General features: G+C 43.7%; 1 protein-coding gene across 3 annotated transcripts in view; it reads right to left on the bottom strand.

Annotated features, from left to right (window-relative positions):
* Positions 1–27,486, bottom strand: part of LOC125464651 (multidrug and toxin extrusion protein 1-like) — a 77,670-nt gene that overhangs the window by 7,500 nt on the left and 42,684 nt on the right. For all 3 annotated transcript variants that reach the window (XM_048557290.2, XM_048557292.2, XM_048557291.2), the window contains 7 exons: positions 25,763–25,860; positions 21,515–21,628; positions 9,373–9,440; positions 8,232–8,340; positions 6,000–6,075; positions 5,811–5,880; positions 1,313–1,445 (listed from right to left, as the gene is read on the bottom strand). In XM_048557290.2, coding sequence (XP_048413247.2) covers positions 1,313–1,445; positions 5,811–5,880; positions 6,000–6,075; positions 8,232–8,340; positions 9,373–9,440; positions 21,515–21,628; positions 25,763–25,860 — 668 coding nt within the window. The remainder of the gene's footprint in view (positions 1–1,312; positions 1,446–5,810; positions 5,881–5,999; positions 6,076–8,231; positions 8,341–9,372; positions 9,441–21,514; positions 21,629–25,762; positions 25,861–27,486) is intronic.

The raw sequence follows: 27,486 nt of genomic DNA, 5'->3' as shown, positions 1-27,486 counted from the left end.
TTCCACAAACAGGAGGGGACGCTGGATCGATTGTTAACTTAAGTCCGAAACAGATAATTTTTTGTTAAGCAAAGGCATTAAGGATATGGACCAAGGCCACAGATCAGCCATGATCCCATTAAATAGTGGAACAGGGTCAAGGTGTTGAATGGCCTAATCCTGTTCCCATGATTCTTTGTAAATGACGGCCACATTATCAGTGACTGCTGGGAGTCCACAAGACATTAATACCACTCGTCTCCATTAACAATAGTTAAGGCTAGTTGAGGACAATGATATTAACACGTCCCTATCACCCTCAAGGCACACATTGAACCTGTGATGACGACTGCAACACTCAAGAAGCTCAACGCCATCACTTGTTTGGCACTCCTTTCGTTATTAAACCAAGACTCAGTGGCAGCAGCATGTACCATGTGCATGATTCAGTAACTCAACGAGGATCCTTCAACTGCACCTTCCTCTGGCACCTAGAAGGGCAAGAACTGGAAGTCTACAGGAACACAATCCCTCTCGCTGACACCGCATCATCCTGACATCGGTTATTTGTCAATACCATTGTCAATATCTTACAATTCCTTTCCAAATAATATTGTAAGAGCATGTACAGACAACAATGGTTTAATCATAGAATTATAGAATCTCTACAGGTTAGAAGTAGGCCATTCAGCCCATTGAGCCCACACTGACTCTACACAGAGCATCCCACCCTGCTACACTATCCCAGTAACCCTGCATTCTCCATGGCTAAACCATCTATGCTGCACACCACTGGACACCATGGGCAATTTAGCATGGCCAATCCACCTAACCTGGACTGTGGGAGGAAACTGGAGCACCTGGAAGAAACCCATGCACTTCCACAGAGAACGTGCAAACTCCTAACAGACAGCCACCCAAGGGTGGGATCAAACCCTGGTCCCACTTGATCATCTCAAGAGAATTTTTATCGTTTAGAAATGGCAAATACATAGCAAACATCCTCCAATTCTCTGATGGTTTCAGCTGTGAAGGCAGAAGCCATTCAAGCGCTTGCAAAGTATCAATGGTCTTTCCACTGAGAGAAAGGCACTTGATGTTAGCGAAGTTGTCGGGGCTAAGTGCTGGGTAAAGACCAGAGGTGAAGAAAATAAGTCACAAGCCAAACTCACATCACTGGCTAGCCCAAAGCCAAGCTCAAGGAGAGCAGGGAACAAGACTGATTGCCCACTCATAGATCAGGGTTATAGCATACTGGGACAGAGAGAGAGACTCAACAGAGTCTAAAATGATAGCAGGAAAACATCTCAACATTCTTGGGATAAGTTCCTACCTAGGATACCAAGATGTGCAGCAAACATCAGTGTGACGCCAAGGGGAAACCCAATGGAGTAGAAACCCACCAGGTTTCCAATTGCTCCCAGTTTTTGCTTCCCAACTCCTCTTAATACTCCGCCACTTACAGTCTGTGGGAGAGACAACATTTATGTTAGCATTATTCTGATGAAGGTACATTAAGAGAAACACAATGCTTTTACAACTGCTCTCTGAAAGTGAGGTGGTACTGCTGGTTAAGGGCAAGCAATGTGGTTATTTACTCTTAAGTAAACAAGACTTGCATTTCTGAAGCACCCTTAACCACACAGCATAGTGTGTGTTCCTTCAAGGCTGAAATGGTCTAGCATAAAGGAGCATAGTCACCTTTCTGGTCTAACAACAGAGTCTGGCTGATTAAACAATGATGTTTATCTACAGCTGTCTACTGGATACATGGCTATGCTCTAAATTACTAGGGAGGTTGGTTGGAATACATTAGCCTTTAGACAATCTCTTACAAGCCCCTTCTTTACTCTAACCAAGTTCCATTGGTATATACTGATATTATCACAGTGGGTGATGCTTAAAATACTCAAACAAGTATCTCCCCTTCCAGACTTTACACATGACTGTACAGCCAGTGAAATATTACCACAATTTATAGCTCCTGTTGCAATTTGGGATAGGTGACAGCTAATTCACACTCAGCAATGCCCCACAAACGGTGACATACAAATGTCCAGATAATCTGTTTTTTTGCTGCCATTTAAGGGATAAATATTGGCCAAGACATTGGTGCCAACTTGCTTGATCGTCATCAAGGTCATGTCTGTAGTGATTGTAACGAGGTTAGCCAAGTGAGCCTCGTAGAATATAAACTCACTAATTGGGGCTGTTAATCAGGGAGCCCTGGCTGACAGATATAAGCAGGTGTGTCAGAGGTTCTGTTCATTCTGAGAACTGGCTCTGAGGAAGCTGGGTCAGTGTCAAGGACTCGCCATGTGTAAATAAAGGGTGATTTAGTGACAGGATACAGGCCTCAGTGGCCTTGCCTTGGAGGTACTTAAGTTTAATGATGGCACCGTCTCACAGTACAGCACACTCTCAGCATTGAATTGGAGCCAAGGTCTTTAGGCTCATATCTCAGGAGTAGAACTTGAGGTCAACAACTTCTGACGAAGGTTCAAAAGGCTACTCACTGAAAACCGACTGAGCCACTGCAGGTAGCAAGGACATATCTACCTGGGAATGACTGAGCGATCCTGGGTCAGCATAAAGGGAGCCACAGAGCTCTCCCTTGTGGCTATTATCCAGGCTGAGGGCCACATTATGCAAGACAGTGAGTATGTCAGCTTTAACCTCAAGCATACCTGGAACAACGACTTTTATTTATAGGTATTTCGAATCAACCTGTTCAAAGTTGTTCCTAGCTCAGAGGTAGGGATACTGCCACTGAACCATCATAGCCCCATAACTTAAATTTATATATTTCCTTTAATGCATCAAAGTGTCCCATAACATTTCACCAGCTTTTGTTAGACACAATTTGATACTGAGATACACAAGATGATTTTTGTTAACAAATTGGACATCAAGGAGGATGTCTTAAAGGTCCAAAGACAGGAATAGAGGCAGTTTAGTTCAGGAAGGATTCCAGAGCCTGGAGTCCAGTGTAAATTCAATCCCAAGCCAGTTGGTAAAGTATGAAACTAGACATTAATACATTTCTTGATAATGTTTTTATTTATTAAATGCAGTATTACAGTCTGCTTCCCAGTGATTCTGCACAGCTAACCCAGTCTGTGTCCCAATATTAGAACTGATCTTTCTCTGCACCTTCTCTGTAGCTGTAACACTATATTCTATACTCTGTTCTGTTACAATGATGTACTTATGTAAGGAATGATTTGCCCGGATTGCATGCAAAACTGTACTTTTCACTGCATCTCTGTACACATGCCAATAATTCAATCAAATCCACTCAGCAGTCTCTCTAATAATTAATGAAGCAATGTCTTTAGCCTGTGTACATGGACAATATTATCAGGCTGGGTTTATTATCAATGCCACCACTCACTGGCAGAACAATGATGCATATGCAGAAACAGAGGTGCCATGTCAAACATTAAGATTGACAAGTCGCCAGGCCCGGGCCAGATTTGTCCTCGGCTGCTTTGGGAAGCGAGAAAAGCAATTGCTTCGCCACTCGCGAAGATCTTTGCATCCTCGCTCTCCACTGGAGTCGTACCTGAGAACTGGAGAGAGGCAAATGTAATTCCTCTCTTCAAGAAAGGAAATAGGGAAATCCCCGGCAATTATAGACCGGTAAGTCTCACGTCTGTCGTCTGCAAGGTGTTAGAAAGGACTCTGAGGGATAAGATTTATGACCATCTGGAAGAGCATGGCTTGATCAAATACAGTCAACACGGCTTTGTGAGGGGTAGGTCATGCCTTACAAACCTTATCGAGTTTTTTGAGGATGTGACTAGAAAAGTTGATGAGGGTCGAGCTGTGGATGTGGTGTATATGGACTTCAGTAAGGCATTTGATAAGGTTCCCCATGGTAGGCTCATTCAGAAGGTCAGGAGGAATGGGATACAGGGGAACTTAGCTGTCTGGATACAGAATTGGCCGGCCAACAGAAGACAGTGAGTGGTAGTAGAAGGAAAATATTCTGCCTGGAAGTCAGTGGTGAGTGGGGTTCCACAGGGCTCTGTCCTTGGGCCTCTACTGTTTGTAATTTTTATTAATGACTTGGATGAGGGGATTGAAGGATGGGTCAGCAAGTTTGCAGACGACACAAAGGTCGGAGGTGTCGTTGACAGTGTAGAGGGCTGTTGTAGGCTGCAGCGGGACATTGACAGGATGCAGAGATGGGCTGAGAGGTGGCAGATGGAGTTCAACCTGGATAAATGCGAGGTGATGCATTTTGGAAGGTCGAATTTGAAAGCTGAGTACAGGATTAAGGATAGGATTCTTGGCAGCGTGGAGGAACAGAGGGATCTTGGTGTGCAGATACATAGATCCCTTAAAATGGCCACCCAAGTGGACAGGGTTGTTAAGAAAGCATATGGTGTTTTGGCTTTCATTAACAGGGGGATTGAGTTTAAGAGTCGTGAGATCTTGTTGCAGCTCTATAAAACTTTGGTTAGACCGCACTTGGAATACTGCGTCCAGTTCTGGGCGCCCTATTATAGGAAAGATGTGGATGCTTTGGAGAGGGTTCAGAGGAGGTTTACCAGGATGCTGCCTGGACTGGAGGGCTTATCTTATGAAGAGAGGTTGACTGAGCTCGGTCTCTTTTCATTGGAGAAAAGGAGGAGGAGAGGGGACCTAATTGAGGTATACAAGATAATGAGAGGCATAGATAGAGTTGATAGCCAGAGACTATTTCCCAGGGCAGAAATGGCTAGCACGAGGGGTCATAGTTTTAAGCTGGTTGGAGGAAAGTATAGAGGGGATGTCAGAGGCAGGTTCTTTACGCAGAGAGCTGTGAGAGCATGGAATGCGTTGCCAGCAGCAGTTGTGGAAGCAAGGTCATTGGGGTCATTTAAGAGACTGCTGGACATGTATATGGTCACAGAAATTTGAGGGTGCATACATGAGGGTCAATGGTCGGCACAACATTGTGGGCTGAAGGGCCTATTCTGTGCTGTACTGTTCTATGTTCTATGTTCTATGTTCTATGTTGCAAACAGCATGTTGCCAAGGAACAAACAGCATCAATCAGGAGCAAGGACGGCACAGCCCATTTAATCACACTGCAGGTTGGTGCTGTATGGAACCGACACTCCTGATCAGACAGCAGGGCAGGCTGTGGCCCCACACCACCCCTACCCTGCCTGTGCACAGGAAGAGGCATAGGGACAGAAATGGCAGCAGTGCAACTCCAGTCCCCGGGGTGTAATTAGTCAGCCCACTACTGCATTTTAGAGAGCAGTATTATTACGTGTTTTGAGATAACAAGGTGTAGAGCTGGATGAACACAGCTAGCCAGGCAGCGTCTGATGGAATGGAAATGGAATGCTTTGTGCTCTCTCTCCTGGCTCTGAGGACTGGGCTATACCTTTGGATCAAGCGAGTTGTTCAGACCTTGTGGATCTGCCCTCCACTGTGTTTGGCTATTGGGTGTCTGAGTTACACTCTTCAGCACCTCTACTTAGCTTTACTACCCCTAGTCCAAATCCACTGCATCTCTACCCCTGCCTTATCCAAGTGCGACAATTGTCTGACTGAGTGATTCCAATAACACATTTATATTTTGCATTCTAATAAGGATATTACAGGTTTCCAGTGCAGTTCTTTCATTTCACTTTTCAGAGTCTTGTTAATTTATGACCAATTTACATCACCATGAACTTTAGTGCCAATGATATTTTCATGCCCATTACACCAAATTGAGGTTAAAGAAAACAGAGGATGGTTATCAGCTTTGTTTAAAAAGCATCTTTTAAAAGGTGGAGACCGTGTATAAGAATCGATTGGTAACTAAAGACTTTGTTGAAAATACTCACAGCTATGGCTTCGAACCAATGGAAAGTAGCAATGACTGGGTCAACACGTGAAACTAACTGGATGATATCTCTGCAAAAGGGGGAGAGAGGTATCAGAGAGTATTCAATACATGGCTGAATTGATTATTAGTAAATAGAAGGCTGAAGGGGTTTTAAGCTCATTCAAACATTTAATTTGATTTTACTAACTTTTCAGTGGTGAAGATGTAACCTAGCACACTTCTTGAAGCTCCCACGGTCAATGCAATCAGCAAGGAACAGCACCCTGTTGGAACGCGGTCAATAAATTATTATTCAATAAATAAAGGATGAGCTTCTACTTACATGGTACCCTTCACAAGCTCACGACTGCACAAAGCAATTTACTGCCAAATACATCTGCCTATCTTTTCTCCATTTTGTAAGGGTTGGGTCATGGACTTCCATTGGGTTGGACCATGGTGATGGGCAACATCTATAGGATAACTGAACCAGAGACTCCCCCACGCTTACCACTTGCCATCAGTTATCGGGGGGGGCGGGATTTACAGGCTGACCATCAACCTGTTTGGCCACTCTGTGAACAACCCTCCCGTGAGCAGCAAGCCCTGGTGTGCACCATGCAAACTGAGGTCTACCTACTGAGCCACATGATGTTCAGTCAGTTAAGTGCAATGCTAAATCACCGAAAGGCAATGCAATTTCTTTACTTCTCTTTTTGTATCTAATATTTGTACCTAGGTGCTTTGTACTTAAGATGGTGCCGTGAGGGGCAATATTGTACTTGAGCATACTTGACAATAAAAACTAATTCTAAAAAGTGGCAGAGATAATGGGAACTGCAGATGCTAGGGAATCCAAGATAACGAAGTGTAGAGCTGGATGAACGCAACAGGCCAGGCAGCATCTTAGGACCACAAAAGGTTTTATGCTCCTAAGATGCTGCTTGGCCTGCTGTGTTCATCCAGCTTCACACTTTGTTACCTAAAATGCGGCGATCACTTTGTAAACAGTCAGATTCCACACACTGCAATGTGGCCAGATAGTCCATCTTAGTGTTGCTGCTTCTGGGGTATAAACTGGACAGGACATAGTTAAAGGTGATCTGCTTGACAGATCACATGGCATCCTCCCAAAAAAAAGCTAGAACAGAAAAATCTAGAAGCATGGCATCTGTCAAGGTCAATCAGGTTATGCTACTTCCTAAGTTCTGATGGGGGTATCTGTCTATTCAGATGCTGACTGGCGTGTTGTTTAACCAATTATTTCAGATTTTGTGTATTTCCAACTTTTCCCTCACTATGAAAATCTTTGAAAATATATTCTGTTTCAAATTAAAAATGCAATTTAAAAAAAAATTTTGCGAGAACACGAGCATCTCTCATAAGGCCAGAATTTATTGCTCATACTTAATCACTCTTAATCCTGGGGAGCTTGGTAAACCATTTGTAAGGTGAGGTGTGGTCACATGGTGGTCATGAAGACAGATCCTTTACTCCACTGGCATCAGATCATTGCAAACATGAAGTGAAATTAAAAAAGGGAATACTTAATAGGAGTGAAGCCAGTGGTTTATATTGAGTTGAGGAATTATTTGTCTGCTCCTCCTCCCATGAGGTCTCCTTCTCCCAGAGATACTTTTTTCTCTGAGACAGGGCCTGTTCACCTGCTCCATCTGTCTTCCCTTTACTATCACCATCTACTGCTGGAGATCCCTTGCTCAGCACACTTCCCCAACATCGCCACCTGTTGGTTATGCATTCAAGGGCAGTTGAAAGCCATAAACATAGCTTTGGTTCTTGAGAAACATGTAAACCAGACCAGGTAGGACAGCCTTTCCTTTCCCTAGAGCTGAACCTGCTAGGTTTTTGCAACAATCAATCATGACTTCACCATTACTGAGACTAGCTTCTCAATTCCAGAATCACCACTTGAACTTACATTCCACCAGTGGACGTGGTGGGATTTGAAGCCATGCCACCAGTGCATTAGCCTGGATTACTAATCTAATGATATTGACTATGTCACTATCTCTCTGATGTGATGGTCAATGCCTGTGGCTCCAATATTACTGGGAGTCATATCCCCAAAGTGTATGAGGTTGGAAAGCCTGAGGCTATTTTGGGAGCTGATACAACAGTCCAATGTGAATACCGAGGCGCTGCTTTCACCAAACCACATACTAGTGTCAGTCCAAGTTCCTTGGATTGACATGTTAGCGCAACTATGAATTTATAGCTGTGCCTCAAGTTTCAAGAGAAGCCGAACTCATTGTACACACAGCTGGTATCAGGTCGGGGAAATTAAATGCATCATCAATAACTGCGCTGAGGATGGATTCGCAGATTGATTGGAACAATAGTTAAAAATGGGAGTGGTCATCTGAATGGTTACTGTTTCACTTAACAAGCTCATTGTTAATTGTAGAAATGATGAACTCACCAACAAAACACAGGGCAACTGTAGCAGACGTTTTAGCTTTTTCTGGATTCTTTGCACCCAGTGCATTACCCACACGGACGCTTGCAGCTACACTACATCCCAGCGGGATCTGCAAAGCAAGATGCAACATCAACTCTTCCAAATATGATTATTGTTGTGTGCTATCTGAGTGTTAATGCTGTGAATGTAGTTTCTGGTTGCTAGTGTACTCAGCTGGAGGGTGCTTTGTTCTGAGTTGTGTGGATGCATCGGGGGCAGTCTTCCCAGAATAATCCCTGACCTGGGCAGTGCAATGGAAGCTGGCCTCAGTAAGAATGTGTGGGAAGGTGTTATGACTGGATTCATCAAAGAGAAGGCAATCTGGCATTGCCCTTGCTCGCGCTCATTGTTCACTGGTCTACATGGAATTGTTATGGGCCCATTGTGCCCTGACTGGTTCTATCCCCTAGTGCCAATCTCCTGCCTTTTCCCCATATCAGTGCACACTGTTTCCATCCAAATATTAGGCCAAAGGCTCTCTTGAGTGCTTCCTTTGAACCTGCCTCCCTTACATTTCCAGGCAATGCATTCCATACTCTAACTGCTCAACGAGTGAAGACGTTCTCTAAAGTCAGACTGGTTCATTTGCACATCACTTTAAATCTGTGCCCTCTTGTTCTTTCTTTTCTTTTACAAGCAAGTTGATATCCTAAAGGGTAGGATTTGTCCCAGTGGAAATTTGCCACTTTCATAAGCACTTTCAATCCTACTCTGCACTTTACTTCCTTTGAACTAAATTCTAATTTTCAAAGTAGGGATTGGAAAAATGTTGGAACCAATACCAGATAAGTAGTCCACAAGAAGAGAACTAGATACCGGGCTCAGATGCAGCGATCACAGGTTAAGACTGTAGAAAGATGTGAAATTCGACAGAGAGTAGATCAAGCCAAATATAACATGAAAGTCATTTTTCAATTAATCTATCATGCACAGATTGAGTACTTTGACATTAAATAATACATTAACAAGTGAAAAGAAGAGAAAAAAGTATTATTTGTGCTTTAAAGCCTCGCATTTTTGTCGAGTTACAAGCAAGTCTGTATTTAACTGCAGCTCGTTTCATCCGAGTAAATATCATGCTGAACAGAGTCTTCAGCCTTACCATGTAAGCTGCTGTCAGCACTTGATAAATTACAGACTGTGCTCCGAGTTCAACTTGACTAATTAGTCCTATGAAGAACAGGAAAGACTGCAGTCAAACTCTGCCACAGAGATGAAAATTTAGAGGAATAAAAAATTAAACGATCAATATTTCACTTGATACAAGTGAGGAACAAGCTATTCTTGACGAATCAGTGATGATTGAACAGACTCAAGAGGCTGATGGCCTACTCTCCTGCTCCTCTAAGTTCTTAGGAACTGCTCATTTCTCCTTAGGGTGAAGTAGCTCTGGCAAACACAGGAGGGAGCCAGCTTCCACTACTACGAATTTCTTTGGGGGCAGGGTGTTTGGAGCTTACTATCCTCTCTTTCTGAGATAATGGGAACTGCAGATGCTGGAGAATCCAAGATAATAAAATGTGAGGCTGGATGAACACAGCAGGCCAAGCAGCATCTCAGGAGCACAAAAGCTGACGTTTCGGGCCTAGACCCTTCATCAGAGAGGGTCTAGGCCCGAAACGTCAGCTTTTGTGCTCCTGAGATGCTGCTTGGCCTGCTGTGTTCATCCAGCCTCACATTTTATTATCCTCTCTGTTTCCTTTCCTCACTGCATCTCCCTCAGTCCCAACCCCATCTCCTACATCACATTAAAACTGAGACTGAGAGGTTTAAAAGGTAGTGAGGGTCTTGGATCAAGGTGGGGGGGGGGGGGGGGTGGTGCAGTCGTGCAGGTAGATAGAGTTTGGATACAAAGCAGCTGGGATTTAAAGAGATTGCATCTCCCTAACAGTCGTTCCACACACCAGCATATGTGATTACCAAACTCAGCAGAGTCAGGAATCAGAGACAATAGGAACTGCAGATGTGGGAGAATCTGAGATAACGCAGTGTAGAGCTGGATGAACACAACAGCCAAGCAGCATCAAAGGAGCAGGAGAGCTGACATTTCAGGTCTAGACCATTCTTCAGAAATTTCTGAAGAAGGGTCTAGGCCCAAAACATCAGGTCTCCTGCTCGGCCTGCTGTGTTCATCCAGCTCTACACCGCGTTATCAGGAATCAAGCCTCTTTCAGCAGAAGCCAGGAATGATTCTAAAGAACTTGAAGCAATATGATGTAGCAATGAGGAGCTGGAAGCAGCAGTTGGCCATTGGTCCTTTTCAGCCTGCTACGACACTGGGTACTTTCTATCACTGTTCAGGCACAGAAAATTGATTCTCCATCTCAAACTGCACCTTAAATCAAGTATGTAACTAATGAGTGTCTAAACGTAGTGGGTGGGATGACCCTACTCCTTGAGTTAAGGGATCCATAACCAAGGAGCAATGATGTTGACTAAAAGGTTTTGAGTGGATTCAAAAGGGAATCATTGGGTGGTCATGAACTTGATCTCACTGAGTCTAAGATTGGTACAGGCAGAAATTCTCCTAAATAGTTGCTTATCTACTTAGAGTATGTCAGGGCTGAGGTCCCAGAATAGAAAATGGGATTAAGCTGGACGGCTACTTGTTGGATTTGAGGGGCAGAATGGCTTCCTTCTGTGCTGTAAGTTTCTATGATCCTGGTTTGTCCACAGTGTCTCTTAGGTCATCTGGTTTGGCCAATCCACAGCTAAGGTCTTGGGTGCAGTAAATGAATTAGCCAACAGCGGTAAGCTAAAAGGGCTGGAGATGCCAGAGCCCGAACTTGCAAATTAACAGTGAGCTGTCAAATGTAAAGTTGCTGTGAACTACAGGAAATCAAATTGTTCCTATTTTATCTGACAAATTTGGATTCTTGGAAACATTAACGACGATACAGCAGAAAAACACAACAACCACAGTTCAAACCCTCCTCCTTGTGAATCTGGTAGAAAGATACAATTGAAGCGAATTATTATCCTAGTGTGTTAATCTTATTAACGTGCTATCAGAACGTCTCCTCTGTTGTTACAGCCCCTGCCACATTCTGTCTTAAAGGTTCCAAATGCATAAGGCTTCGCCTTCAATATTCTCTCCAATTTTTCCTTGCTGTGCCTGGTTAAGAATACCACATCTTAATATGTGCGTCCTAAAAAGCACATCATTATTTATGGCTCTCTTACAGCCCTGCACTGTTTTCCAAATTGCTCGACCCAAGTTTCTTAAAGTGCACATTGCCTGCAGTGTTTTGGTGCCACCTTAGGCAACTCTTCGCATGCTATTGCTTTTAAGTGTCTCCAAAATCCTAACACCTGGACAACTTTGAAGGATATAGATAGCCAATACATCAGGAAAGTGCCGGAGAATTTGTTTTGCCAAGATACATTAAATTGAAATTGGATCACCCCAGGTTGGCATTCTTTCGAACCAGATCCAGGTCCAAGCTATGCCACCATAATCTCCACCTAGGACAGGGTAAGGAGGAATGTCACAAATCTACCCCAGCTGGAATTTTATTGTCTGATATGATCTGAAAGGCCTAGTGGAATGTGGAACAGATGATGGTTATATCAGCTAACAGCTAATTGTATTTGCAGGGAGTTCTAGTGGTAATGTCCCTCTCTCTGAGCCAGAGGTCTAGGTTCAAAGTCCCAACTGCTCCAGAGGTGTGTAATAACATCTCCGAACAGATTAGGATTTTTTTTTAGAAAATCGTCTTTGAATTTGTTATATAAATATGGGGATCGAGTAATCTATGGGGTATGAGTTTTATGAAGTGTGAGTAACTGAAAGGAAAGAAAATATAGAAGTGGTGACCTGAATTCTGTTTAAATAGTTTTTTTTGGAGGATAACATTGGCTCTAGATTATGGTTGAATCAAAAAGTCAATTTTTGGGGTTTGATTACAAACTCCTGTTTTCTGATATAACAAGATGGAGTGCTGGATGAACACAGCAGACCAAGCAGCATCAGAGGAGCAGGAAGGCTGATGTTTTGAGTTGAGACCCTTCTTCATCCAGTTCTACACTTTGTTATCAGATTCTGCAGCGTCAGCAGTTCCTACTATCTCTCTACTCCTGTTTTCTGATATTAAGTCATTTTGTCCAGTGGCAGAATGATGTTACAATATGGACCGGGTTTGTCAAGATATGGCCTTAGCACTTTCATCACCATACTGAGGCAAGATAGGAAGCAAAGTACTTTTGAAATTGGAGCCTGATTATTCAGATACGGATGAAGGTTTGGACAGATTGTTATTTTTTGTGGATAAAGTTTATCAAAAAATGACCTATTGACTGTTTGTGGGGCATGGTCAGATTTTGACAAATATCAAAGTTAGCACTGAGTCAATGCTATGACAGAATAGAATTCAGCGGATTATATTCAAGACTGCAGAAATTTCATGTGGAAATTCCCCAAACTGTGCTGGCATTTAAGGTTGTTGGACGATGCCCATGTATCAGATTGAAGAGATCTCCAGCTTTGACAGGATAAGCATGTACTGCAAGAATAAATGTCAGAAGCATAAAACAAAATTCTTAGAAAAGCTCTCCTTCCCAGCAATCAGCGATATGAGAGAAAATGGAGGGTACTACATTAACAAGTTAGTGACACCATCTAGATACAGGTCACAGGCAAAGGAAAATTGGAACAACAATGAAGATGTTATTGATAATGGTGAAAAGAATTTGGGAATTACAGTAAGAGAATGTATGTTAGAAATGCTTGGGATGTAGTCAATTGATGTTTCAAGTGTGATTCAAAGGAAGATGAACTGTCCCAAACATTATGGTAAAGTATTCAAAACTAAATATACATTGGGGCATTTGGAGGAAGAAACTGAGATATAGACCAAAGAGAGGGTAGTGTATTGGTTACAAGAAATTTCTGTCTAGTGATGAATGTGATAGTGACAGAGTCTTTCAATTGTACGTATTAGATGTGGATGGAATTGACTGGCTAAAATACGACCCGCACTCTCTGAGGGATGAAGATCAGAATAAAGTTAATTTGAAAGTTCTATCAGTTTCAGATTTGGCATGGTCACACATTAGAAGTTTTGAGAAGAGCGGTTAATCCTTGTAAAATAGCACAAATGTTGGATCCAGTGAAATATTCTTGTCATTGAGTAGACCATCAATGAAAAAAGCATAGATCAAACTGATCTTGCATTTGGAAAATGTCTGAATCTGTAATTTGCACAATTGGAATATTGTTGCTTTCCTTTGATGGGACAAAACTTCTCCAATGACAAAAGTAAATAAGTGTGATTGACATCAGAGAGTTGAAATTTAAAAGACAAGAAGTCAATTGTAAAAAAAATGACATAGGCAATTTGCCCAACAATCTTCCAAAAGATTAAAGTTTTAGGTAAATAATGCAAATATAAGATTTGAGATGATAATAAACCCAAAAAGTGACATAAGGCAAAAGGCCATAGTCCCAGAGGACCATAGGGCTGCTCTAACATCACACGGAGGTGATTGGTAGTAGGTATAACCTGAGGGTCACCATGTCTCAGGCAAGAGGAGAGCTTGACAGGGAGAATCCTACATCGTGACCTCAGTTGGTGCAGGAATTGAACAACTACTGTTAGTGTCCCTCTGCAGTACAAACCAGCCATCCAGCTAACTGAGCTAACCAAGTCCTGAAATATGAGATATGTGAGATTTGATAAAAAAATTGCAGGAAACCCTGGGGCCTGCAGTAAGTTTGCCCTGAGCAAGAGATTTCAGCAAGGTAGTGGCCATGGGTTTAAAGACATAAGAAAACAAAATTGATTTTACAAATTGTAAATATGTTAACCAAATGCTGTCAGTCAACAATAATAAGTAATAAAGGTGAAGTAATAATTGTGGATAAAGTAATGGAAACATGAACAGGGACAGGACTTGGGCCACCAGCAAAATTTCTCACTGATAGTGGGAGAAGGTTGCTAATATTTAATTCGGAGATATGTGTGTGAATATGAACATAATAGTTAAGAACAGTATTTCTTCTAACTTCCAGTTTCGGAAGTCAAGCACAGGCATAGGAACGTAGAAACAGGAGAAGGCCATTCAGCCCCTTGAGCCTGCTCCACCATCCAATGAGATCATGGCCTAACTCCATTTACCTGACTTTGGCCAGTATCTTTTAATATCGTTGCTTAACAGAATTAAAACTGACAACTGATCCAGCATATACTGTCATTTGTGGAAGACAGTTCCAAACATCTACCACCATTTGTGTATAGAAGTGCCTCCTAACATTTCTCCTGAATAGCCTGTCCCTAATTCTCAAACTATGACCCAGTTCTAGAATCCCCAACCCATGGAAACAGTTCATCTTTATCTATGTTGTCTTTTTTGTTAATATCTTCAAACCTTTGATGAGATCACCCCTCAACCTTCTAAATTCTAAAGAAAACAGGCCTACTTTGTATAATCTCTCCTCATAACCCCTGAAGTACTGGTATTATTCTTGTAAACCTACATTGTAATCCATCCAAGGCCAATCTATCCTTCCTGAGGTGTAGTGCCCAGACCTGCTTGCAGTACTTTCTGTGAGGTCTAAGGGAGGTTTTGCATAACTGCACCACAACTTCAAACCTCAGAGGTCCATGCACCAAAAAAGATAAATTAGACAGAGTATTGGTTATGAATACAACAGCAGAAACCCCTATTCACAACGGGGTCTGCGAAAAGAACCATGCAGTAATAGAAAAATAGTTCATAAAGTTTTGGCAAGCTGTAACTCATTGTAACTAGTGTGAGCTGTACATATTAGAATTCATTGCAGATGGTGGAAGGGTACAATCCATATCAGTTAGCTTTCAGTAGGAGTCCTAAAGTTATACCAACCATATTATTAGCCCCCTCCAGCATGAGAAGGCGTGACAATCAGTTCAGCTTTCTCAGAGTATTTGAATGGACTGCACATGGCAGAAAGGCTTTCATTCGAGTTAAGTCTCAGAACGAGTTGAATGAGTCTTAATGTATAGGGTAAGGCCAATGGAAACTAACTTCAATCTGGGAGATATTGTTTATAAGAGAAGGCATATAGAATGGGGAAGCCCAGAGAAGGTTATTGGTAGCGAGTTTTGAGAAGATTTGTAGCTCAGGTTGAGGTTCTGGATGTGAGTTTGCTCGCTGAGCTGGAAGCTCATTCAAAAAGAACGGGTACCCTATGAACACAGTCCGCCGATTTCTCAGCAATAAACCCAAACAGACAGATAAAACAGGCTCAGAAACCATAACCACTCTCCCCTACATCAAAGACATTTCCGAAATGACTGCCAGACTACTCGGACCTCTTGGCATCAGGGTAGCCCACAAACCCACCAACACACTCAAACAGCAGCTAATGAACTTAAAAGACCCTATACAGACAACAAATAAAACAAACGTCATCTACAAAATAGCTTGCAAGAACTGTGACAAACACTACATTGGACAAACTGGCAGAAAGCTAGCCACCAGGATACATGAACATCAACTAGCCACAAAACGACATGACCCACTATCACTCGTATCCTTACATACAGATGAGGAAGGACACCACTTTGATTGGGACAACACATCCATCCTAGGACAAGCCAAACAGAGACACGCACGAGAATTCCTAGAAGCATGGCATTCCAACCGGAACTCCATCAACAAACACATTGATTTGGAGCCCATCTACCATCCCCTGAGAAAAAGAACAGGAAATGACATGACCAACCCAAGGAAACCTAACCAGATAAATAGAAAGCGGGACATAACACCAGCGCTTCGTCGGAGGCTCACTGATGATGTTACCTAGAATGGTGACAAAACGTCTGAAAACTAACCTTCCAGCTACGCGAGCGAACTCACATCCAGAAGGTTATTGGTAAAGTTAAAAAAAAATCATTGTACAGATCGTTCAAGAACACACTTCAAGATTGCTGGGTATAGATTATAAGTTTGCAGATTCTAAAGGATTTATAGACAGTAACCCAGCTCCATCTCATATTCAAACACTGCACAGCTTTGAGAATCAATCTGATGCAATTGGCCATTTGTCTGATGATGGACGGATCCGTTCGGTTGATCAAAATGGGGTCATTGGTCATAAAGAACAGCAGACAAAAGTGGGGTCTAATGTCAAATATTGACCTGAGGGGCTGGTCATCCAAAACGTGACTATTACAGGTAACAGCAGGGAAGGCCATTGGGACGTGTAAAAGCTGGATGGATGGACAGGATGAGGACAGGAGATTCAGCCCATGGATTGGGAATATGAAGTACAAAGATAGAAAGCAAGAAAATGCAGTGTAAGCTCAAACAGTGGGTCTGAGAGAGAGAATACCCCGGAAAATAAATTGTGAACCATTGAAAGAAATCCTATTAATAAGAGGGGTAGGTCAAACAGGAGCAGTCCAGAAAGAGATAGATCGAGAGTGTAATTTAACAAGGACAAGAAATATAATACAAACCAGAAATACCACCAGGAGCAGAAGCCCATGTGATCAGGAATTCTTAGTGACCATGAAACTAGAAGACAAGATAATAAAAGATGCTAAACAACAAAATGGCAAAACTGGATAAGTAATTTGGGTGTACACAGAGGTGCTTTATGGAAGAGAACCAGTGCTATCACAGAGGTGGAGATGTACAGATGTGGTGTCCACTAATGGGGCTCGTAAGAATAAAGCAAGGCTAATGGCACAAAGTTTCTAAGAGAAACTGCTGAATCAAGATAGGGTAGATACACCAATGGCAGGAGAAATAATTTTGAAAATGTTCTTGCCTTTGATAGCAACAATTCTTGGGGGAATTGTAGATTAATAGATAGTAAGGTTGCATTTCTTCAGGGAGATCAGATCAGGGTGATCATATTTTGTCATACGTCAAAAGAGCATCCAAATGCATTGGGAACACTCAGAAAGTTAAATAAATGCTGGTACAGCCTAAATTGATTTGGTATATTGATAATTAGATCGCGTATACTCCACAAAATATGTGAATGAAAAAAGGCTGAGGATTGATATTGCAGTTTTAAAACAGATGGCGGAGAAATGGAGAGATCAGTGGAGAGAGAAATGGGTGGAAAGCAGCAGGTTCTCAGAAAGTGCTGGACGTATGAGTGAAGAGATATTTGGAACTTTAGTGTGTAAAGAAAATCATTGGAACATAATCAGTACTAATTTTGTTAGTCTTTTTATTTCTGATTGATTTCTCTAAAAAGCAAAGGGGTATCTGTTATCATCTCATATGGCCTGAAGGAATGCTGGTGATCTAAGGAAATTGGTGATGGATAAATCAATGAACGGGTTTGAATTGGTTGTATAAATATGGGGAGCTAGTAATTCATAAGGTGTGTGAGTTCCGCAGTGTAGCTAGTTAGATCAAAGCTCCCACATTAGAATGTGGACTTGAATTCTGCTTAAATACAGTTTTTTTCTCGTATAACAAGAACATGGTTTCAAGTCCTTGTTGTTGGCACCAATCAAATCCACATGGACTGTCCTGCCACATGGGTCCCCAAGGATTCCACATTTACCTGCATATTATTGTCTGGAGCTAATGATAGTGGAGGGCCACACTGTTCTGCCATCATGCAGCTGAGCTAGAATCTCTCCTGTCTTTAGCACCAGTTCCTGGCATGTTTCGGGAGGTGGAAGCTCAAAATGTTTGGCCACTTTATCTTTCATGGCCATTAAGTGCTGAAGCAGGACTTGAAACTGGAACTTCAGGCTCAGAGACAGTATCACTACCCACTGTGCCTCGTAAGACCATTTTCATTTTTTTTAGTTCGTTCATGGAATATGGGTGTCGATGGCTGGGCCAGAATTTATTGTCCGTCCCTAGTTGCCCCTTGAGAAGGCACAGTCAAACAATATTTGGGTGGCACAATGGCTCAGTGGTTAGCACTGCAGCCTCACAGCACTGGGGACCCGGGTTCGATTCCAGCCTCAGGCCACTGTCTGTGTGGAGTTTACATGTTCGCCCCGTGTCTGTGTGGGTTTCCTGCAGGTGCTCTGGTTTCCTCCCACAGTCCAAAGGTTGTAAATTAGAGTGGATTGGCCGTGCTAAATCATCCGTAGTGTTCAGGGATGTGTAGATTATGGGGGGTGAGTCTGAGTGTCAGTGTGTACTTATTGGTCTGAAGGGCCTGTTTTCACACTGTAGGGGTTCTATGATCTATGAAACAGTTATAAAAACACATGATACTGATTAAGAAAGTTGCAAACGGTCCCATTAAATTTTGGTGAGCTACTTCCTTGAATCGCTGCAGTCCAGGTGCTGTGGGTTGGCCCACAATGCCCTTAGGGAAGAATTTCTAGAATCTTGACTGAGCAGCACTGAAGGGATGGCGATATATTTCCACGACAGGACAGCGAGTGGCTTAGGGGGGAATCTTCACGTAGTGGTGATCTCGTGTATCTGCTGCCTTGTTTGATTTGGGAGAGAGATAATAGGAACTGCATATGCTGGAGAATCCAAGATAACAAGCACAGCAGGCCAGGGGCAGGAATGCCGATGTTTCGGGCCTGGGCCCTTCATCGATTTGATTAGAATTATTGTAGTCACATTTACCTAAGTACAGTGAAAAGGCTTTGTTTTGCGAGCAGTACAGGCAGATCATAGCAAACAAGGACATACCAGATCATAGGGTGAGGTATACAAGGTTACAACTGCACAGGAGGTGCACAAAGCAAAATCAACGTTGTTTAAAGTTAAGAAAGGTCCATTCTGCCGTTTCATAGTGGCAGGGAAGAAACTGTGAACCTGTTGGCACATGTATTCAAGCTTCTATATCTTCAGCCTGATGGAAGAGGTTGAAAGAGAGCATTACTGGGGTGGAGGGGTCTTTGATAATATTGGCTGCCTTTCCCTGGTGACAAGAAGTGTAAGTGGAATCCACAGGTAGGAGATAATAAAATGTGAGGCTGGATGAACACAGCAGGCCAAGCAGCATCTCAGGAGCACAAAAGCTGACGTTTCGGGCCTAGACCCTTCTTTCCTCCACAGGTAGGAGTTTGGCTTCTGTGATGATCTGGCCTGTGCACACAACTTTCTGCAGCTCCTTAAAACCTGGGCAGACCAGTTGCTGTTAAGCACCTGGTAGAATGCTTTCTATAGTGTATCTGTAACAGGTGGTGAGGATCCTTATGGACACATTAAATTTCCTAAGCCTCCTGAGGAAGAAGAGGCATTGCCCATCGCATCTACGTGGGTGGTCCAGGGCAGATTGTTGGATATCATCACTCCCAGGAACTTGAAGTTCTCAGCCTTTTCATTGCAGCTCCATTGATGTCATTGGGGATGTGTCCTCTTCCTTCCTCCTGCTGTCCTTCTTTGGACATGGTCATGGGTTTGAAAGGAGCTGATCAAGGATCTTTGGTGAATTTCTGCTTTCTCATTCAAAAGTTGGCAATATGGTTTTTTTCTCAAAACATGTGGGGCTGGGGTGAGATAGGGACAGGGAGGAAATTGAAGGAGAGAGAGGGAAAATGTAACTGGTAAAGGAGAAACTTGTAATAGAAACAAGATAGACTCCCCCTAACAGAGACACACAAACCATTGGATGGTATCCCTGGTATATTTCCCATGAAATGGGTTTCTAAATATAAACATATAACTGTTAGTGACTGCTGTGTACACAGGACATGCAACATGCGCTGTCTAGGAGTAGAGGGTAAAGCTGTTCCCACCGATGGGAATGGGGCCATCAGGGATTAGGGGAACAGAGATAATTAGTTCAAGAGTCGGGAGGTCAAGATGAGAAGAAATCATTTTATGCAGTGACTTGTTACAATGTGGAATGCATAACCTCAAAGGGTAATGGAAGCAAATTCCATACCAACTTCTTCATGAAAATCAGATCGACTCTTAAAAGAGAAGAAATAAAAAATGCAAGGTACTGCAGAAAAAGTAAAGCAAGTAGATCTAATGAGATCATTCTTTCAAATACCTGGCATCGTCACGCTGGCCTCCTGTGCTGCATGAGACTATGAATCTATAATAACTGTGCAGGATCATTATGGCTTTTTGTTTATCTAGTATGTTTTGACATAAGAATGCAATAAAAATTTAATGGCACTACTTGCAACTTGCTGAATCAGTAAAAGTGTTAGTTCAATAACATATCATGTGATTGTATGACCTTTTATTTCTGTTACCTTCCACTAATTTTATTGTTTGGAGATCATAATCTTGATATTAATGTTCATTGCTATATCGCTCTGAGGGAACTGTGCAGTAACTTGTTATGTGACTGAATGGAAGATGGTGCCTGTCAAATTATATCTGATTCTTCACTAGTGTGTACAGGGAGAATAGGACAAACGGTTGTTTGAGTGTGTCTTCTGGGCACATGTTACATGGGTTTACAAAAGTAGGCCGTTTGAATGGATTGCTTCATATTGGTGTTGCTGATCCATGCTAACCACCCCCTGTCCTACTTCACCTCATCCTGTCAGTTGATCCTTCCACCTTTCCTCCCCTGTGCTTATCTAACTGATCACTTAACTACCTCTATGGCATTCATCTCAATCAGTCTATGCTATGGCCAGACGGAATAGTCTCAAAATAAAGGGACGCCAATTTAAGACTGAGATGAGGAGGAATTTCTTCTCCCAGAGGGTTGTCAATCTTTGGAACACCTTGCCCAGTGAGCTGTGGGGGCAGAGTCCTTGTGCCACTTAAAGCTGAGATACAGAGATTCTTGATCAGCCGGAGAAACAAGGGTTATGGGGAAATTGCAGGGAAGTAGATGTGAGAAATGTTGATGAGCTATGATTCAACTGATGGTGGAGCCGGCTTGTGGGGCTGAATGGCCTACAACTGTTCCTATTTCCGATGGTTTGAGTAGAATGTTCCACATTTTCTGGGTAAGGGCACTCCTTCTGAACTCCTCATTGGGTTTACTAGTGTCTATCCTAGATTTGCGTTGTCTACTTTTGGACTTCTTCATAGTTCTCCCTGCCATTTTGTTTCTCAGCTTCTCAGGGATAATAGAGGATGTTGTTCAATAATAAATATCGCCCCTAATGGATAATTCCTTCTCCTGACTGTTTATAATTTGCGGACTGTCTGCCAGAAGGTTTAGAATTAGTCCTCATACGGGAAACTCAGTTTCTTCATCAATAAGAAAACTTTGAATTCACATTGGATTGTGACAGCAGATTTCGCCTCCCCACTTAACGAAAGAACTTACATTTACAACACACCTTTCATCACCGAGTGCAAGGATTCAAGAGACTTGTTTGGCAAAGTGACATTCTTTGATTTACCTGCTAGGAAGGTTCCAATCTCGTAAGTCCACCATTCGATACACAGCATGAGCATGCTGGGAATTGCCAGTCGTACAAAGCTGCCCCACTCCTGCAGGCAGTCAACAGACCATCCTGGATTAACAGAACAGAGATACTGTAATGATATGGGAAGGATGGAATTTTCGCTTTCCAAATTGGGATTGAAGGGAGCTGGGTGGAAACACATTGGCACCAATGGCCAGTCTGGAGACTTTGTTCCAAATCTGATCATCTCCCCAAGGGAGTCAATAGGGAAAGAGAAGTCACTAGCCTGGTTAATTGACCATCTTTAGTTCATTGAGGAGCTCGTTAAGCCCTTGTTTTCAGACTTCCTGGGACTTACATGAAATGGGAAGCCATTAAGTGTTCTCTAAAGACAGCCCATAGCGACATGATGGGAACAAGGACAGCAACGCAAGAACAGTGTGGGCACGGTGGCTCAGTGGTTGCAGCGCCAGGAGCCTGGGTTCAATCCCACACTCGGGTGACTATCTGTGTAGAGTTTGTACGTGCTCCATTCCAGTTGGTTTGGTTTTCTTCCTCCAGCAGCACAAAGATGTGCAGGCTAGGTGGCTTGGTCAAGCTAAATTGCCCATAGTGTCCAGGGATGTGCAGGCTAGGTGGATTAACCATGGGAAATGCACGGTTACAGAGGTGGAGTAGGTCTGGGTGGGATGCTCTTTGGGAAGTTGGTGTGGTCTTGTTGGGTTGAATTACTTGCTTCTGTAGGGATTACTGAACAATGTGATTTTAAGCATAATATTGGGATGGTTTTGTGCAAGGAAAGAATCAGAATCCTTACAGCGTGTAAAAAGGCCCGCTGGCCCAACAAGTCCATGCTGACCCTTGGAGCGTCCCACCCATTCCCATATAATCCACACATCCCTGAACACTATGGGCAACTTAGCATGGCCAATCCACCTAACCGACACATCTTTGGATTGTGGGAGGAAACCAGAGCACCCAGAGGAAACCCACGTAGACACGGGGAGAATGCGCAAACTCCACACAGACAGTCACCTGAGGCTGGAATCAAACCTGGGTCCCTGGTGCTGTGAGGCTGCAGTGCGAGCCACTGAGCCACCGTGCCGCCTCCAAAAGCATCAAGAAGTCCAATTTTAACAAACATCCTTTCCAAAACCTCTTTTGGGTTCCAATTCTCCATTTGCCCTGATAACTTTGAATATGAAGAATGTTTCATTCTCTGAAATCCCTCAATGATCAGGGAAGATGGATACAGAGCTGTCTTCAGGGTCTTAAAGGCCCTAATCCTGGGTAGATTGGAGTTTCATAGAAAATCTCACGGCTGGGGCATGTCAACTGCCCAGAATCAAGCTTTCCTCCAGATTCCTACCTCCACAAGGAAAATCCAGCCAGAGATATCTGAGAATAATCAGATGAAGGGACAGTAGGAGCAAGGAAACCTCATTCAACCCTTTCAGTTCAACTTAATATTTGGGTCAGAGTCACGCCACCTTGAAATGAATGTTACTCAAATTATTTGCACTTCTCTTTTGCATTTTTTAATGGGTGGCATGGTACAGACACAGATCAGCTGCGTGCTTTTTCAGTTGGAAAAAGGGGCTTGTCACTATATTGCTAAACGTAGATACAAAGTTGAAGCTTTTTGTCTTTGCCACTATCAGAATAAAATCAAAAGAATTAGATTTTCAGAAGGAACATCAATTTAAAGAGCATGAGAGGAGGATGTTGACTAGTTGGAGCGTTGTTGGCTTTGAGGGTCACCAGGATCAGTTAACTGTCAATCTTTAGACCAGAGAGGCAGCTTCTGGCTGGTCTAAGAACTGTGAATGTTTCCTACTGCATCTCTATGCCAATGATATCCAACAATCTACACCCTCTTCCCATGCTGTAGAAAATTGTTATTCCCTTTAATTGTTGGATTTTTGCCTCTTAGATTCCTCTATTCTGGTTGCCCAGTTATAGGAAGGATATTAATAACTGGAAAGGGTTCAGCGTGTTACTGGGCATGGAAGGTCTGTGTTATAAAGGAAGACTGGATAGGCTGGGAGCTTTTTGACTGGAGCATAGGGGGTTGAGAATGAACCTTATAGAAGTTTATAAAATAGCGGTATAGATTGAGTTCATGGTATTTGTTTTCTTTCCCTAACGCAGGGGATTTCAAGACACAAGGGACACATTTTTAAGGTGAGAGGAGAAAGATTTTAAAAAGACATGAGGGGCTTTTTTTTTACACAGAGGGTTGTTTGCATGCGGAATGAACTTCCTGAGGAAGTGATGGATGTGGGTACAATTACGATGTTTAAAAAGCATTTGGATAAGTCCGTGAGTAAGAAAGGTTTGGAGGGATATGGGCCAGGATCAGGCAGGTGGGACTGGTTTAGTTTGGGATTATGATTGGCATGGACTAGTTGGACCTGAACGGTCTGTTTCCATGCTGTATGGTTCTGACTCCATGACTCTGTGAAAGGTGTTCACTTTGTATCTTATCTGATCAAAATTTAAAGTTCGGTACTGGCAAGTCCCAGACCAGACCAGCACGGGAGGCGAGTCCCAGATCAGAACAGCACGGGAGGCGAGTCCCAGACCAGACCAGTGGGGGAGACGAGTCTCAGACCAGAACAGAATGGGAGGCAAGTCCCAGACCAGACCGGCGCGGCAAGGTGAGTCCCAGACCAGAACAGCATGGAGGCAAGTCCCAGACCAGACCAGTGGGGGAGACGAGTCCCAGACCAGACCAGCACGGGAGGCGAGTGCCGGACCAGACCAGCGGGGGAGACAAGTCCCAGACCAGATCAGCATGGGAGGCAAGTCCCAGACCAGAACAGCATGGGAGGCAAGTCCCAGACCAGAACAGCACGGGAGGCGAGTCCCAGACCAGAACAGCGCAGGAGGCAAGTCCCAGATCAGAGCAGCACGGGAGATGAGTCCCAGACCAGACCAGCGCGGGAGGTGAGTCCCAGACCAGACCAGCATGGGAGATGACTCCCAGACCAGACCAGCACGGGAGGCGAGTCCCAGACCAGACCAGCACAGGAGGCGAGTCCCAGACCAGACCAGCACGGAAGGTGAGTCCCAGACCAGACCAGCGCGGGAGGTGAGTCCTGAAGACAAATCCCAGATCAGCAGCCAGTATGAAAGGCCAGTATGGGGAGGCGAGTCCCAGATTGGAGGACAGTGCGGGAAGGCGAGTCCCAGACTCTCGGGCTGTAGGACAGCACGGGGAGGCGAGTCCCGGCCTGGAGGACAGTGCGTGGGGGGCGAGTCCCAGACTGGAGGACAGCACGGGGAAGAGAGTCCTGGACTGGAGGGCAGCATGGGGAGGCGAGTCCCAGACTGGAGGACAGCACGGGGAGGCGAGTCCCGAACTGGAACCTGGTGCAGGTAAGTGAGTCCCGGACTGGAGGACATTTCCACAATGGATGACATTGGGAACAACGGAAATGACAAGACCATCAGATACAGCTGCAGAATAGACTATTTCATCCATGGGTTCTGCTCCAGATTTTAATACGGTCATGGCTGATCTGGTAATCATCCATTCCACTTCAGCGTCTTTGCCCTGTAACCCTTGTTTCCCTCACTGATTAAAAATCTCAACTTTGAATATACTTTATCACATAGCCTCAACTGCCCTGCTGAATTTCTCCAGCAATTTCTCTGTTTGTCTGTTTCAGATCTGCAGTTCTTTATTGTGGTTGGCTCGCCAAGCTGGTTCGTTAGTTTCCAGACGTTTCATTACCCTGCTGGGTAACATCATCAATGCAGCCTCCGATGAAGTGCCGTTGTGTTTCCCTGCCTGTTATTTAAAATCTGGGGTCTGTTGGAATTGATTACCTCACTTCCGGTTTTCCTTCGCAGCCATGTGTACATATAGGGTCTAATTCTACACGCTTATTGATGGCCTTCTATATTTTTTCTTTGTTTTCTTTCTTTTATTTTGGCACAGGCTTTTATCTGACTAAGTGGTGGTTGGTTTAGTTTGGGTAGGCTAGTTTGCAGCACAGAGTAACACCAACATCATGGGTTCTCAACCTCTCCCCTTGCCCGAGGCATGGTGGCCCTCTGGCTAAAATCATTCCTCTCTAATGAGAGAGCAGGACTATTGTGGCCTTCCATTTTATCTTATTAAGTGGCCTAATGTGTGGTACCTTACCAAACACCTTCTGAAAATCCGAAGTGAAGATGAGGAGAGAAATGCACTTGAAATGGTCTTTGTAGGAATAAACTTGAATTGTAATTTACCTGTCCATGTTCCAACATACAGCTTCTTCCATCGAATGTACACAAGTAGGAGGATAAATTGACAGTACTGAGAGACAACATTGGCAGCAGCTGAGCCCCTGGAAGACAACGTGTCTACGTGTTAAAGGAAGCTTCAAATAAAGTCCAGGTCACACCCCCAGTGAGAGTTTAATTTTACACAACCGCATTTTAAATAGACGGGCACAACCGAGAAAATACCCCACTTCATTTCCAACTCAGGAAGGCCGGACACACAGTCCCAGGATCTCCAGTGATGGTCAACAACACCAACCCCAACCCCATCCCCAACCCCAACCCACCCTTAAACCAACACCAACCCCAACCCAAACCCAACCCAATCCCAATCCCAACCCCTACCCCAACCCCTACCCCAACATCAACCCCAACACAACCCCAACACCAACCCCAACCCCAATCCCAACCTTAAACCAAAACCAACCCCAACCCCAACACAATCCCAAACCCAACCCCAACCCCAACACCAATCCTAATACCAATACCAACCCCAACCTCAACACCAAACCCAATCCCAATCCAAATCCCAATCCCAATCCCAACCACAAGCCCAACACCAACCCCACTCTAACCCTAATCCCAACCCCAACCCAACACCAGCCCCAACTCCAACACCAACCCCAACACAACCCCAACACCAACCCCAACCCAACCCCAACCCAACCCCACTCCCAACCCCAACACCAATCCCAACCTTAAACCAAAACCAACCCCAACCCCAACCCATAATCGCAAAACAACGTCAAACCCAACCCCAATCCCAACCCTGACACCAACCCCAACCCCAACATCAACACCAACACATACCCCAATCCAACCCCAATCCCAACCCCAGCCCCAATCCCAACCCAACCCAACCCCAATCCCAATCCCAACCTTAAACCAACACCAACTCTCACTGACTGGGAACTCAATTCTACTTTCTTCTCATCTAATTTTGACTCTGTCAATGATCATCGTCAGGAAGATAAGTAATGTCTTTCCCAAGCAGGAATTTTCCATCATTCACAGCGCTTTTTCAGCATTTATTGCTGATACTAATGGTCATGGGATCTTCTCTCAGGTCAAGGAAGGCTTATAGCGGGAGTTCTCCAGCAGTCAGAACTGGGACCCTTGCTTTCCCTGGCACACGCAAATGATCTAGATCTCAATGTGCAGGGAGCAATTTCAAAGTTTTCAGATTATATGAATCTTGAAAGCATTGTAAATTCTCAGAGGAGGCCAGAGTGAGCTTCAAAAGGTCATAACCAAGTTGGTAAAGTGGTAGATAGGTGGCAGATTAAGCTCAATGCAGGCAACTGTGAAATGATGCATTTAGGCAGAAAGAATGTTGACAGACAATATAAAATAAGGGAAACAGTTCTAAAGTGGGTGCAGAAGCAGAGGGACCTGGGTGTATATGAGCATAAATGATTTAAGTCAGATAGAGTACTCAGTTAATGAAGCAAACAGTGTTCTGAAGAGGGGTAATACCTGAAACATTGACTTCACCTTTCCTCCAATGCTGCCTGGCTTGTTGTGTTTTTCCAGCCTCCTGTTTGTCTACCTGGATTCCAGTATTTTTTTTGTCTCTAAACAGTCTCCTGGGCTTTATTAATAACGGCATAGAATGCGTGAGTAAGGAAGTTATTTGGAACTACTGCAAGAGCCCAGCTGGAGTCTGTTTGCAGTTCTCGTTGTCATACTGT

Source organism: Stegostoma tigrinum, chromosome 27 (assembly GCF_030684315.1).
Source record: "Stegostoma tigrinum isolate sSteTig4 chromosome 27, sSteTig4.hap1, whole genome shotgun sequence".
Taxonomy (NCBI): domain Eukaryota; kingdom Metazoa; phylum Chordata; class Chondrichthyes; order Orectolobiformes; family Stegostomatidae; genus Stegostoma; species Stegostoma tigrinum.
The sequence above is the reverse complement of the archived record's forward strand: the minus strand, read 5'-3'. Positions and strand labels throughout refer to the sequence as shown.